Source organism: Micropterus salmoides, unplaced genomic scaffold (assembly GCF_014851395.1).
Source record: "Micropterus salmoides isolate LMB-PRFRI ecotype aquatic unplaced genomic scaffold, ASM1485139v1 Ms_hic_scaffold_20, whole genome shotgun sequence".
NCBI classification, from domain to species: domain Eukaryota; kingdom Metazoa; phylum Chordata; class Actinopteri; order Centrarchiformes; family Centrarchidae; genus Micropterus; species Micropterus salmoides.
The window spans coordinates 18,616,180-18,632,251 of NW_024041151.1; the positions used below are offsets into that span (position 1 = coordinate 18,616,180).

At 40.6% G+C, this 16,072-nt stretch overlaps 1 protein-coding gene across 1 annotated transcript in view; it reads left to right on the forward strand.

Annotated features, from left to right (window-relative positions):
- Positions 1-15,773, forward strand: part of LOC119914278 (rab GTPase-activating protein 1) — a 64,285-nt gene extending 48,512 nt beyond the window's left edge. The window contains 5 exon segments of the mRNA XM_038733481.1: positions 356-460; positions 1,528-1,611; positions 7,318-7,389; positions 10,900-11,097; positions 12,788-15,773. Of these exon segments, the coding sequence (XP_038589409.1) occupies positions 356-460; positions 1,528-1,611; positions 7,318-7,389; positions 10,900-11,097; positions 12,788-12,910 (582 nt within the window). The 3' untranslated portion in view covers positions 12,911-15,773.
- The last annotated feature ends 299 nt before the right edge of the window (positions 15,774-16,072 follow it).

A 16,072-nucleotide genomic window follows, 5' to 3' on the forward strand; every position in this document is an offset into this window, starting at 1 on the left:
GTCGTATGTGTATACAGATGTTTATGAAAATGTGTCATCACTTCTTTAAAGACACTTAACAGAAGGAAGTATGTGTGGCAATAATTGTGCAAGAACTGAAAAAACATGCGGGAGAGTGAAAATGCAAAACACATAAATTTTTTATTATATTTGCACAGAACCTTGATTTACACAGCATGGCATTAGTGTTTGTGTTTGGGAAGCAGGGAATGCACATTTGTGCAGATCATCATTTGACTTACCTTGCAAAGCAAGACGGTATAGAGAAAACTAAGAAGAGAACAGAACATGTCTAAGACTTTCAATTACCTCATCAACATTGGGTTATTTTGTCGTGTCTGTGTTTGTGTGTCAGGCTGAGGAGAAGGCAGACGCCCTGAATAAAGAGTTGCTGCTGACTAAACAGAAACTGGTGGACTCTGAGGATGAGAAGAGACGACTGGAGGAAGAGTCTGCACAGGTTAGAGCCAACACCAAGGCGCTCTTGTCTGGATTTAAACTGTGCGTGTGTGGAGGAAAAACTTCTCCTAGGCGCAGCTGATAAATAAAATCATTTATTTATTTTTTCTTTAAATCACATGTGGCACGCAGTAACAGTTAGTAGGAGAGAGGAAAAGCGTGAGCACTATTGCAACACAAATTCTAAGGTGATGAATTATTGTGAAAGGATGCTGCTTAAATCTCCTGTCCTGGGGTCAATAATGGGACTAGCAGGAAATATGCGGTAACATTAACATGACAGGCTTGGACTGAGCTGTCTTTCTTTTGGACAGAGCCAAGAGTCTGCAGGTTTTTATTCAGTTCAAACCAAACAGTGCCACAGCCAAATCTTACTGATGATGTCTCTTCCTGTGGATGGTGTATTAATTAGTTTAATCACCTGCTGTTGTTTTTTTCAGTGGGAATAAGAACCTGCAGACTCATGGCACGTTGGCTTGTCTTTAGCTAATTATAATATTTTTTACAAGCTATAATTTATGTATTTTTGAAGTAGCAGTAGTTAACTGAGGTAGTGAAGCTGTATATATACTTATGCGTTAAGGGGTTATGCCGTACCTATGCCTGTTACATGTGTAGGCCTCCGAGGCGAAGTGTCCGCTTCCAAAGAATTTACCTACACGTTGGGGAAGGACAGCCAGTAGTCTTTTCCTTTTTAAGGATCAAACATTGACCCTACACAGTCAAACCTCCCAGTGTCAAAGAATGTCAGTTCATCTTTGATGTTGATTTTCTTGAGTCCAGTGAATTGGAGGACAGACCTGCTGCCCCCTGTTCTCTTGTGTGTTCAGTGCTATTCTCCAAATGTCTCCTGTCTTCGTGAGTGTGTAGTTGTAGCTGTGAGTGATTTATGTGCTTGCTTAGAGGTTGCGTAGAAGGCATGACTTTGCCTTGAGCTTCCAATCTGCCAATACCTTCTTTACATGTCATGGCAATCACACGGTCTCTGGGGCCTCTGACTCTGCTTCTGTCCACAGTATATGCCCTGCAACAGCAACAGTATGAATGTGTGTGTTTTTGTTTCCACAGCTGAAGGAGATGTGCAGACGAGAGCTCGATAAGTCTGAATCAGAGATTAAGAAGAACGGCTCCATTATTGGAGAATATAAGCAGGTAAGTACTTTATAGCTGAAACATGTGCTTTATTTGTGCAAAAATCACTTGAAGACTTAAAGGAAGAAGTATAGATTCCTTCCTGTTTGCATATACAGCGCTATAATATCATGAAGTGTGTCTCTTTTAGAGAAGTGACCCCAGTTTCCTTTTAACGTTTTTTGAAGACTTTATTTGTGATTTTAGAGGTTTAGATCCAACATCATAACCCCGTCTGCTGCTGAACTCTCCCCCTTTTCGACAAGCCTAGACAACTCCCCAAGGCTCTGTGAGCCTGTGGTGATCAATACACCATCCAATACAGATAAAAAAAATCTAACTATACAATGACATCTTCGTATTCATTCCATAATATAAAAAAGTATGTTATCTGCTATCCCAATACCATTAACTGACAGCAAATCATTTTAGAGCATCAAAACGTTTTTATTTGTAGACCAAATAAAAGAGTGCTTCTCACAGAACAACACATTAAAAACAATAATTGAAAGCAAAGGGCAAACCATACAGGTGAATAAAAGATATTAAAATGGAGCTTAAAATTGAATCAAATGGATAGATGAAGAACTAAAGAATAGATAAAAAAATATATAACAATGTCTCAGCCAGCCATATGTCCTTATGCATGTCCTTCCAAAGTCTTAGGACCCTCATGTAACAAGCTCTGTCTCCCTGACTGCACACCGATCCATATGGAGGTAAACGGTTTGAAATATAGCAAGGAGCCAGGCCATTAAGAGCCTTAAAGGTAATCACTAAAATCTTTAAATCAATCCTAAAACCTACTGGGAGCCTCTCAGTTCTGGTTAAAAGCCTATGAGCTGAGGGGACAGCCGCTGTTGTTTTCCAGCAGCAGGACATTAACTGGACACTTACATTTTTTTAAAGAGTTTCAGAATTTATTCTAGATGCTTTAAAATGTAAAGTAGATGTAAGGAAAGACACTCACCGATCATAGAAGCATAGAACACAGAGGAGCGTAAAACTTTCAGTAATTCTGTGGGCCCACGTTTGAGTGTGACCTGTTAAAAAAGATTTAATGACATTTAATAGTTTGCTTGATTAACGACTCACCATGACCAAAAGGACTGGATAAAAATTCTTAAGCAAAAGCTGCCAGCAGTTGCCGGTCTCTGCATAGCGGCTGGTAATGACCTGAAGGTTTGTTGCTTTATTAGTTTAACATAATAAAAAAGTGATTTTTGTTTTGACAAAACCATTGAACGTCTCTTGTTCTGATCCTTTCATATGTTAAACTGTTTTTATTATTATTAAGATACTCCCTCACACTCTGCTCAAGCAGCATCACCAATCTACAGTGGTTGTTAATTTTGTTTGATGGAGTTGTCATATTTTTGTTCCTTAAAGGTAGTTTTGTCTGTTTTGGTGCAGTTTATGTGCCTCATCCTGAGCTCTGGATGTTTGAGGGAGTGAGCCTTTGAGCAACTCCTCTCCACTTACCTTTCCTTATTTGGCTTGTCTTTTCAGATCTAATCTCTGATCAAGCCATTACCGTGGCAAGACTAGCTATAAATATTTTAAAATAATATAAGAGCAATCTGTTTGTGAAGCAGAAACATCTAATTTTACGAACTGTCCCTAAGCTGAACCCAAAGCCTTTGATGACTGAGCCTGTAAGAATATTTTCAGTTCCTGTCTTTTTGAATTCCTCTTAAGGTGATTTTCATCCTCTCAGATCTCATCCTGTCACTTAATGCTTAAATATAAACCTACCCAGATCAAGTACTATTACCATCAGCACATTATGCAACAACCCAGCTCCTATCACTCCCTGTGGGGGAAGACAGAAATAGCATGAGGACTAATTTAGAAACAGACCTTAACTTCACCTGAGTCTAAAAATATTGGCAGCACATTGGAATTGACAGCAGATCTGAAAACGGAAGACTTAATAACAGAGGATTTGACGTTTGTTTTTCTTTGTATGTGTTACGAGTGAAAACAGCCTTTGGATTGCCAGCATGCAGCTGAGAACTGTGCTGAGCAGAGCTAAGTGTGAAAATGGGGCTTTGACAAAAATAGTTATTTTTGTGACAGGGAGGAAGGGGGTGATAGATGGAGAGAGGGAGAAAATGAACACAAGTCTGTGGGAGAGAAAGCAGAGGGAGGACAGCAGCATTCAATCCTCTGGGACTGACAAGTTGAGGAATGCCTCAAAATAGCCTTGGTTGTTTTCCAGCCCATATAACTCAAAGTATTCCTAAAATAGCATTTTTCTATTTCCCCGGCTTTGAATATGACGTTTCTTTTTGTGGGATTAGGGCCAAAAAAGCTTTGTGTGCTAATTGCCCCTCCAGCCCACAAGGATAGACAAACGTCTGTTAATGGTGAAACTAAAAACAGTGTTGAGTGGTGTATTGTAGGACCAGAGCCAGTGTAGATACAAGTACCCGGCTAACGTGCACTAGATGCATGTTAGCCAGGTACTTGCCAGGTACAGCAACAAGTGCCAGTGCTCGTGTCTCTGAGGCACTGTTAGCGTTATATTCATTCCTTACATTTCTTACCTTTTTAAAATATTTTGACCCTGGACACCAAATTATTCAGAACATTCCTTGATTGAGCATCGCATCCTAATTGTCTTCTTCTAATTCATTGTATATAAACAAAGAGAGCAGCCAAATACAGAATGTCCTGATGGGGAGTATGGTCTATGTGAGCAGAAAAATGTAATCTTATAAATTAATATTAAGTGTGGTAATGCATTTGAAAGGTTACATTTAAAATGTGCAAGGATATGTTTGTACGTGACCAGAGCATAACAATCAGATGATGTGCTTGTGCTTACATGTGCTTACAATATGCCCACTAAGTTAAGTATTCCCTAAAGCAGCAGTAGAGAATTCTTTTAAAAATTACTTTTTGCCATATTTGCTGAAACTGTCAGTAGAACATGAGACAGATAATCTGTGGGGGGGAAAATCAGGTTCCACTGGCTCCTGTTACTGCTCCTAATGCCATTTATAAGAATCTATCTCTCCCTGAACAAAACAACCAATCAGAGCCAGGAGAATTGGCATTATGCCGCTGCCTGCCCGCTGAGATTTGCATGCACCTCCATGTAGCCTACTGCTTAAAAATGCTATTATAATAATATTCTTTGTGGGGTTCATCAATGGTGATAAATAATTTAAAGTATGTACTTTATGATCGTTTAGAGTTGTCAATATTTTATTACACTTAGTAGAAGCAGCATTCCTTGACATTCAGGAAAAATGTACGGTAATAACCGCATTTGTTCAATGTGCACAGCAAAGTGTCTGTGAAGGACCTTAACAGGTGGATGCATAATTTGGCAGAACAAGCTACCTGCTGAGATTTGCATGCACCTTGTTTCTCAGCATAAATGAGCGTTACCTCCCGCAAGGTGCATGCAATTCTAAGCGGGCATGCAGAATTTGGCATAAAACTGGCTCCTTCTGCTGCCGTAGGAACTTGTGGGTGTGGCGGGCGGGGCTCGCAGAGTGATACGAGGAGCAGAGAGAGGCGTGGAAGGTTTTGCATTGTATGTTAAATTGTTGCCGGCTGCTTTAAGCATGCTGCATATTGTATACATGGATTATTGACAACAAAACCAAAATTGCCCAGCAGTAAAGTTACAGCAGGACCAGATGATTTATTGAGTGAAAACATTTAAAATAAATAAGATTAAGATTGTTTGTGGAACAAAATAGAATATGAAAAAGATGAAAACAACAAATGTCCTGTGGGTCTTGAGCCTGAACAGAAACACACAGAAAAACTATTATGTGACACAATAGCATAAGACAAGCATGACACAGCCTGCTTACAGATGGCTGTTGACTGAAATTCCAGCAGAACACACTGTCCTGTCCACCACGTCCTTCCCAACTCTTTAAAATTATGGAACTGACTGGAGACGGAGTGGTCCCTACGCACAAAGCCACCAGCTCAAGTTAAAGATGTACAGTAAGCCGTGGGTTAGCACTAGTTAAAAGGAAGCAGGAAGAGTAAAAGAGCAAGGGGCAGCTGCGAGATCAAGACAGATAAATTATCAGTACTGATGAAGGAAAGGTAGATAAAAGAGAGGATAACGGGAGAAAAAGATTAAAGACATGTAAGAAGAGAAAGATGCATATTTGCTCGGCTAAAGATACACAGATGTATGGATTGGTCTGAAGCAGCAGGAGGAGGAAGAGATATATGCATGAGAGCAGGAACAGATAGATAGTCTGAGTACAGAGAGGTGGGTTGACCCAGTGTTCCCATCAGGATGACTCACGTCACATCGATCTCTTAGTTTGCCGGCAAGCTACAGAACAAGTGTGTGTGTGTGTGGGTGTGTATGTGTATGTGTGTGTGTGTGTGTGTGTGCGTGCTTGCTTGAACGTCTGTTAGCATGTTTGTAGCTATGGGTTACAGGTGGAGAAGGTGGAGAAGGAGGAAAAGGGGGAACAAAAAGAGTTTGTGTAATGTGTAAGGATGCACTATGCATACTCGTGTGTATGTCTGGTGATCCCCACTGGGAAAACAGGACCTTATGACACCACTAATGGACACACTAGTTAAAAGGAAGCAGGAAGAGTAAAAGAGCAAGGGGCAGCTGCGAGATCAAGACAGATAAATTATCAGTACTGATGAAGGAAAGGTAGATAAAAGAGAGGATAACGGGAGAAAAAGATTAAAGACATGTAAGAAGAGAAAGATGCATATTTGCTCGGCTAAAGATACACAGATGTATGGATTGGTCTGAAGCAGCAGGAGGAGGAAGAGATATATGCATGAGAGCAGGAACAGATAGATAGTCTGAGTACAGAGAGGTGGGTTGACCCAGTGTTCCCATCAGGATGACTCACGTCACATCGATCTCTTAGTTTGCCGGCAAGCTACAGAACAAGTGTGTGTGTGTGTGGGTGTGTATGTGTATGTGTGTGTGTGTGTGTGTGCGTGCTTGCTTGAACGTCTGTTAGCATGTTTGTAGCTATGGGTTACAGGTGGAGAAGGTGGAGAAGGAGGAAAAGGGGGAACAAAAAGAGTTTGTGTAATGTGTAAGGATGCACTATGCATACTCGTGTGTATGTCTGGTGATCCCCACTGGGAAAACAGGACCTTATGACACCACTAATGGACTTAAAGTAAGTGTAAGAGGATAAAGTCTGCCACAGAGACTGATTTACTGAGAGCCACAAACAAGGAGAAACAAGGTTGTGAACAGTGGTATGGAGAGGACCTAATTGCATGGGTAGAGTTTTTGTTTAAATTTGTTGACGTTACACATGTGTGTTTATCCCATTATATCCTGGTTCTACTGGGGTGGAAGGAAATGGAGGATGGTTTTGAGTTTTTTTTGACTGATGTTTTCATGGAATAGAAAACCTGCAACCTTAGTAGAACCAATGTTCAAAACCAACTTCCTGACTTCTGACTTCTTCATGGGATAACACAAGTTCATTCAAACGCATTGAAGACAGTGGTCTGGCCTAGTTCCAGCAAGACAATAAAGTATAAACAAGCTACTGCATCTGCTTTGTGTTGTTTTTGTTTTTAGCTTACACAGTGGCAGCTCTTTACACACAAAAGCTGCACAGTACTGCCAACTGAGTGTCACAATAGATGTCTCAGTAGAAATTAATTGGACTTTGGGTGAATTGTCAATGGCTGTCTAAAAGCACCGTAACAGAACAAACTTTCTGAACAACTGTTCTCTGTCTCTGGTTCATGTAGATCTGCTCCCAGCTGAGTGAACGACTGGAGAAACAACAGACAGCCAACCGAGGAGAACTGGAGAAAATCCGGGTGAATTTTACACACAAAAACACGCCCACATACCTCAAAACACCGCTGTGTGCACTCAAACACATTCTGCAGATTTACAGCTATGAGTATAAGTGGTGCAGAGATGTGCTGTGTGAATGTATATGTGTTTCTTTTACACAGGTAATAGTTGAAGGATGAATGATGTGAACTACAGCTCAAATGATTGTCGGTGACTGACGCATTACCCCTGGCTGTTGTGTTGCTTTTGCGCTTGCAGGTTGATTATTTAAACCCACAGTCATGTTAGACCATGATGATGCTGGGTAGCAATGCTGTCATAAATGAGGTCGTCTAGAACTTAGTTTAAAAATAATTTGTTACACTTTTTTCTCCTTTACCCAACATGATAATAAACAAGGTCACAAGCAACAAGTTACACATAGACACCACACATGTGCGAGCTGTAGCAGTTCAGCCGACTGTAGCGCATGTAGAGGTAGGCAGTGTGTCCTGGGCCAGAAATGTATATAAGTATGATCTCTATAATAATTGGTCGGGTTTATAGGACATGGTCACGAAACAGTATTAGAGGGGCACAATCCAGTTGTCTTTAATCTCTCACTCACTGAGTTTGCAGGTATGTTTGGACCTATGTTGCCATCGCATTGTCTTGACTGGCACTGAAATGGAAGCTTTTGGGGAAGGATGAAGAGTTAGGCCAAGGAGCCAGGGCCAGACATTTCACTTCCAGCACTTGCATGCTTGGCTCGTGAACTGTTTGGGTAGACTGTAGCTGGGAGAAAGGCCATTTTGGCAGAGAGCTCGTGAGGACTGCCCAAGGACTCACAGAAGGACAGACAAAAGGTTTATTGCACCTAGCACGTGTCCTGTAAAGGGTGTAGCAGCTCCTCTGTGTGTCTGCAAGTCTGTCATCTTGTTTGTTCTTGTTCTTCTTTTTATTATTCACTAATAATGGTGCAGCAAAGGCAATAAAACTGTCAGAAAATCGCAATTATAGCTGATGTAGGGCAACAGTGATGTGCAATGAGTAAAATGTAACTAAGTTACAATAGTGTTAATTGAAAAGAAATGTTTAAATAATATACTGAGATACTTATTCAGTAACTCTGTATTGAAAGTGACGACAGAAACAATTTCTGCTTGGGCACTCTGCTGCTTCATTAATGGTCTCATCCACTTCTGCAGTGATAAGCCATTATGTATAATTACTACTCAGCTTTAAACCAAGTTGACAGTATAATCCAAATTAAATGTAATATTCACTTTTGCGGGAACATTTCTTGCCCCCACACAACCTTGACTATGAACTGAGGGGCTGTGGACAACGCTGCTTGTTACTGCTCTAGTCTGTCTATAGTCTATCTAAAGGAGCCACCCTAGTAAACAGGACCCAGGTGATTCTTCCCAACCTGCGTTGCCATTAGGAAGTTTGGTAGCCATGAGCAAGTGAAGTAGGAACCCCCAACTATCTTTTCTGCATATGTCTCTGTGCTGCAGAAGCATCATTGTTGTTAGTCTGAGTATTTTTCCATCTTCAAACACCTCCAGTGTAGCTTAGCTCGTCTGGCACAGAAAGATAGGTACTTCAATGAATTAACACTAGAAAACTGAGAAAGTAAAAGTACCTGAATAGGGTGTTGCCTAGCTGCACAGTTAGCATGGCTCAGTTCGCAGTGATTTTCTCATGCTGCTTGCACAGATGTTCTATTCCCAATAATAGCTCATCACATACAAGGGCACCCAAAAAGAGCTCTTTGACTAAAGTGCTGGGTGAAGTGCGGCCCTGACACAAAAAGGAAAGTATAGTTGGCTTGTATGGCTACTCCACTAATGAGCTGCCATGCTTCAGTAACGACAGAGAACAGTCTCTCAGTAAAAATATCTCTACTGCAAAAAGATAGATTGGGCGCATCACAGAATGTCATGGTTGAAGATTTGTATTTAGAGATTAGCTGTTTGGTTTTTGTGTGTGCACACAACAACAGTTGGCGTTTCTGCTGGTCCATTTTATTTTTGGCCACACTGACAATTGTCTTTAAAAGGTGCAAAAATAGCATCAACCAAAAGATATCAAGGAGTCCGCACACTCTTTCCTTTCTCTCACACAGATCTTTGTCAGAGCTCTGATGCTTCGACTTCTTTTCATGGACTTTCTAGGTTGAAAGAGGCTTTAATTTTATTTTCTCACTCACACATCGCATTTCTACGGAAATGAGACGGGAGAAGAAAACAAACAAACTAATCTGTGTTCTCGTATTACTAATTTGTGCTCTCGATTTAATAATTTGTGCTCTCGATTTAATAATTTGTGCTCTCGATTTAATAATTTATGCTCTCAAATAAGTAATTTGTGCTCTTAGTTTAATAATTTGTGTACTTGGTTTAATAATTCGTGCTCCCGAATTTTTAATTTGTGCTCTAATTTAATATAATTCTCATCTTGAGACAGCCACTTTCAAGCTCTACCTTTCTCGCCACTCAAACATGAAAAATACACAGTAGCTGCTCTCAAAATTACAACACACCTTCATGCATGTTGAGGTTCATTACTTTCACATTCTATGTTCTCATGTCAGTGAATAATTGGTTTATCATTAATTAATAACTGCAGCGACCACACAGCACTAGTAATTGTATTAATTATATATAGGGACAGTACGGTGCTGCATCTTATATATATATATATATATATATTTTTTTTTTTTTTAAAAGCAAGACCCTCATTAATAATAATTAGCAATATTTCTTTAGACCCTCCCCTTGACTTGGAAAAAAATGTTAATATCCCAACATAATATATTTACAATGTAGCAAACGTAACAATTTCTCTTGACCAATTCTGTCGCTGTGATAGGAGAATTAATATCTAAATAATTAATGAAGTTGCTGGTGCCACATGTGTTAATTAATACATATACATGTAAATAAATTGATATTTCAGTGACATGTGAACAGAATAGATAGGATTTATTACTCTAACGCAGCACTTTCTCAGGAAAGTTGTAGAGCAAAGTGAAAGAGGTTGAACTCAACAAACATGAATGGTGGAGTCATTTATGAGAGGTCTGTGTGTGCGGCTCCTCTAAATAAGGCCACACAAATTGTGGCCTTTGTCTCAGAGAAGTAATGTGGTGAAACAATTTAAAGGTTCAGATGTTGTCCTGTTGAGGCCACAGCTACTGTATAGTTTTCATTTAGAAGTGTCTTTGTGTGGGTGACAAGAGAGCAAGCGACGGAGCTTGAAAGCAGCTGTCTTGTGGCAAAAACAATATCAAATCAAGAAACACAAAATATTAAATCCAAAGCATGAATTAAACTGAAAGATCTGTACATTTCTTTCTATCTGTAAAGTCCATTATTTCCATCAAACTCTGACTAAACAAGAGCTTGGTTTCAAGTGTATCAGTTTTTGTCCCACAATTTATCTAACCTGGAATCCTTCTTTCATTTTGCCTCAAGCTTAAAGGTATACGAGCGACTGGTGTAAGATCTCAGTTAGTAGCTTGTTTTCTCTTGTGCCTCCTCTAGTCCAAAGTGGAAGGCTGTGAGAAGTGCAGTAGTCTTTTCAACAAAGAGGGTCGTGTGCGGGCTGTGACCACAGCGCCTGCTGGGGGGTCTGAGGAGACCGATGAGGAGAAGGAGGGTTTGAAGAACCAGCTGAGAGAGATGGAGCTGGAACTAGCCCAGACCAAACTGCAGCTGGTGGAGGCGGAGTGCAAAATCCAGGTACATTAACACATAGTCCAAATCAAACCACAAAGTGTGAAAGCTTAAGGGATGTGGATGTCCAGTCAGTGTTGATGGTAAATGTAGTAGTAAATGTAGTGAAGCAATAAATTCCTCAGTGCATGCTATATCGACTGAGAAAGCTGAGTTCTCTTGCTTGGTGAACCATTCAGGCAGTGCTTACAGGTACTGGGACGCATTGTGCACAAGCTTCTGACGCCCATGCCCATCCAGCGGGCCTCTACAGCTCTGAGCAAGCTAGCTGCTGGGTGCTAGTTACTCAGCGTTGTCGAGCAAATGAATTCCTGCATTTTACCATTTCTTTTTCGCTAATAGCTATGTCATTACATGCAGCAACACACACACACACACACACACACACACACACATACCGGCAGAATGGGCTTCTGTATGACAATAAAGCTAACGATAGCTGAGCTAACGCTGCATAGAGTTATATAGAGTTCCACAATAAGCAACATGAAAAAAATAATTTCCAGCATCCAGCCTACTGCTCTTGTTAATTAGTTGCCTTCAAATGAGGCTTAAGGTTCACACAGTTTCTCTTGACTGTCCCTCAAGAGAATAAGTCCATGATCAACCCAGCCTGCTGGCCTATAACGTTAGCGATTACTTTGTTGGCCAAAACATAGCGTTAGGTGACCCTGGAATTCCAGAGGTGGAATCTGGAAATCCGGAAATCCAAGCCGAAGTGCCGCCAACCACGTCAAATGACTTTCTCTGTCAATATAGCATGAGGAATTGATTGCTTCAATAGACTGCACTTAACATCAATACTTAATGGACATCTACATAAAAAGTGCTAAATTTTTCCTTTAAGATAAACATACACGACTGTTGCCACGTTGTTTTACTCTGATGCTGGAAGAGCTTGTGAGTCATGACTGATCTGTTGAGTTGTACTAGAACAATATAACTTGAATCATACTACTTCTGCTCCTGTCACGACCCGTGCAGCCAATGTAAAAGCCATTAAACAAACAGACCTTGAGTCGCAGAGAGTCTGCTGCACTGCCCTTTGTTGCGGTGACACATTCAACTTTTTTCTGCTTTAAGGACGTATCCAAGGCTTTATAAAAGGGGTCTGAAATTCTGGTATGTGAATTTAGAATGGATCATTTCTAGTCGTGTAGGTGGGGGATGCTTTGGGGCATCCGCTTTTTAATATCTCGGCTACCTGCTTTTATGTTACAGTGTGTGTCTCCTGCACAGCAGTTAAGGGGGAGGTTATATTTCTACTCCGATGACTTTATCAACCGTTGACGAGCACCACAAGAAGGTGCTAGGGCAGCAGAGGCTCCACTAATCAGAGCACAAAATTTGCTATTAACAAGAAATGGTTAATGAACGTGGGAGCATTATTGGTGAGCTCTACTTAGTGACACTGCTGTGATTAAAAGTGTCTGAAGCAGCATTAAGGTATGATCGAATTAGAAAAGAGGCAGTTGAAGGATTTCAGACATAATGTATATGTGAGCACAGTTGCTATAACTAACGGTGAGTTTGGAAATATTTGAGATTTAGAAAAATCAGAGTTTTAGTTTCTTAGAAAGAGGCTAGAGTGTGGTGAGTCTGAAGACAAACGGGCCCAGACCAGAAGACAGGTACATAAAAACTATTTGTGATCAAAGTTCAATGTGATAGTTCTTCTCTTTCCTCTTTAAATCAGGACCTGGAGCACCACCTGGGTCTGGCCCTCAACGAGGTACAGGCTGCCAAGAAGACCTGGTTCAACCGAACGCTCAGTTCCATCAAGACCGTTACTGGGACCCAGGGCAAGGAGACCACTTAACCTGATAACCCCATCACCCAGTTTTACCCAGACCATGTCTGGAGTGCAGTGCAACTCACCACGCTGAAACCTCTGGACGCCTAACTTAACCCACCAGGCCATAATTTTAACACGAACATTGACTGTTAAATCCCAGGATGACCATTACTACCTACTGTGTTACTTCTTGTTCTTATTATCAAAAATGTCCTCGTATTTCCCCCTTCCCTCCTCCCTGATCCAATCGCCACCATCCACTTCTCCCCCAGTCCAACCCAAATGACTACAGCCAACTGTGCTGATGAGAAGGGGTTGAAAACCACAAGATGAAGTACAACAGTACCACTTTCCCCAGAGAAACAATGTGCTTCCACTGGTCACAGAAAGAAAAGCCTATAAAAAGAGAAATGCTTCATTTATTTCTGTCTTTGTACTGCTGATATTAAAGACCCGCAGAAGGAAGGTAGGACATCTGAACATTAACTGTCCGGACGGGATAGAGAAGAAAACACTCCGTCCTTCCTCACTGTTCTGCGTGCTCCCCTCTAAACTACTGGCACAAACCAACCAGTCCCTGTAAAATGTTTGTTTTAGGTACGAGAGCTAATAGACGCCTTTTCAAAACTGAGCTTTTTCTAATTTACGTTGAACAATATCTTTCTTTTTCTATGTATGTACATGAATGTGCTTATGTAAAGAGGATATGTGTGTGTGTGAGAGAGAGAGAGTGTGCATGTTTTTTTTGTTTTGCATTGAATGTGAGGTGTGTGTGAAAAATAAGTTTTTGAATGCATAATTGACTGAAAATGTTATATCCATGTATAAAAGAAAGAAGGAGACAGTGTGTGGAAGTCCATGGGAAAGAAAAAGCACTAAGGTTATGAGTGTGTGCATGTAAGGAAATAGTTCCTGATTGTCTAGTTTCCTTTAATGTGTACAACAAATGTGTATGAGTGATGCTAAAGAAAAGTTTTGCTGACAAAGCCTTTTATCTGAAGGTCGATAAAGATGAAACTAATGGATATGAATATATAATTTACAGTAAGAACAGAAGCATAATAGCTGTTGTGATGGCTGTGACCAACAGCAGCATTACTCCTATCAAGTTGCAGACATTAAACATGCTTGAGGTTTGTTTGGTTTGGATGTCCCAGCACAAAGAAACAAAGAAAGCTCCAAACCATGCAAACCTCTGCATGTATTATACAGTATGTTTATGTATGTTAGAACACTGTTTAACCCAGAGTGTTGCAATGCTTGTTACAAAGTCAAAATGGAAAACACACACAGAACATTCACCTTCTTCCTTCCCTGGCGCTAGATGTGATCTTTGACCTTTGACCTTGACTGCCAGGGTCATGTTTCATACTAAGTTGAGCAGGCCTTTTCGCAGTTCATTCAGACCTTTGGGATCTCTTTTAGCACTATAAACACTGAATTACACTGTTAATTTTATATACAGTCGGAGGGAAACGGAAGCAATGCAGTCAGCAGCAAAAAAAAAACATGCCTTGTCAGCAAGAGAGGTCAGACGACAATGGCCAGAAATGTTTTTTAAAATGAACAGGAAGGACAGGGATAAGTGCAACATAGTGTCCCAGCAGAGTGCAGAAGGGCATAACTTGTTTAATCTTGGCTTGACTTTAATTTGCGCTGTTGATGGTAGTGTCAGAGTTGACATTAAAAAAAGCTTCTATCCCGTGTTGAGTCAAAGGTAGAGTATTGCAGTGTAATGGTGAGTGTTTTCTTGGCTTAGGATAGGGTCTGTTAATATCACTGGAATGCCACGGTGTACAGGGCATTGTTACACTCCAGGTGTGTCGCTTCATGGCTGTGTGACAGAGCGCTCATCATCTCAAGGCGGACCGGTAACATGACAGAGACTTGTGTTTATTCTGGCTGCCTGCACTCGACTCAATAGAGCACCTATGGGGACGAGGTGGAACAGGATAACCACAGCACAAGCACATCGCAGCTTCCAAAAAAAAATAAAAAACCCATGCAGGAATTGATCGACTTTATCGAACCAGCTTGGAGCACCTTGATGAATTCATGCCTCTAAGAATACAATGTGCCAGGGGTGGGGAAGCAGATGTTAAAAATACTGAAGTGGCCACAGTGTATACACATACACGGTTGTGAATGTAGCAGCAGAAAAGTCACACAAAGACACTTGTAAACTTCTGGAAGTGTAACTGTGCACCTAAGTGTGGATCAATGTCACAGTAGTTCAAAACAATGTCATCAGAGGTCAAACTGGTCTCTAAATCAGTCCAGAGGGGAAGGGGGGGGGGGGGGGGGGGTGTTGAAAAGTGCTCGCGTGTGTGTGTGTGTGTGTGTGTTTGTTTTCATATTTATCTGACTAAAAAAGGGCACTCAACAATATCCCAAGACTATTCCAATTTTACTAATCACATTAGACTGGAGCAAAAAAATAAAAATAAAACAGAACCGTTACTGTAAATAACGTTTAACTTGAAGGTTGACTCTGATTGGCCGGAATCTGATGATGTCAGAGGGAAAGTCCAGATGAGGTCGAAAGAAAACAAAGGGCCATACCTCTGAAGGCTTTGGGTTGAAAATAACAAACATTCAAAAATTGATATTGAGTTTTTGTTTATGATTTTCTACTCTGTAACTATAACTAATGTTGCCTACTTGTACCTACCTGCTGCCGTGCTACAGTTTAATCCACAACGATGTTTTCTGTTTTTAATGTTTATTTTGCGCCGAGCTTCTCAGTCAGACTGCTGTTTGTTTAATTAAATGCCAAAACGTAGCTTTATCATCCAACAACAAAAACATTATCAACGTGTGGAAATTGTAGTAGTGTAGGATGCATTGTGTATACTTCATGAATTTCAATATAAAGAAATCAACACAACAAACTATGTCTGCCTCTTTCTTTCGTGTGTGTTTGTCTGCAATAAAGGTTGCTGCTTTTCTCTTTTTGACATTGTAAATTGAATATGTTTGGGTTTTGGACTGCTGGTCAGACAAAATAAAACATTTAAAGACATCACTTTGGGCTCTGATTGAACTTCAAACACAAGTTAATTAATAAGGGTCTGGAGAAAGAGGGTAGCCTCACATCACTACACTTGAAAGATCATTTGAGAGTGTCAGACATATGGAAGCAAGATGTGGGAGAGGTTATTGGATGTGAGGCGTCTCAGTTTCTAT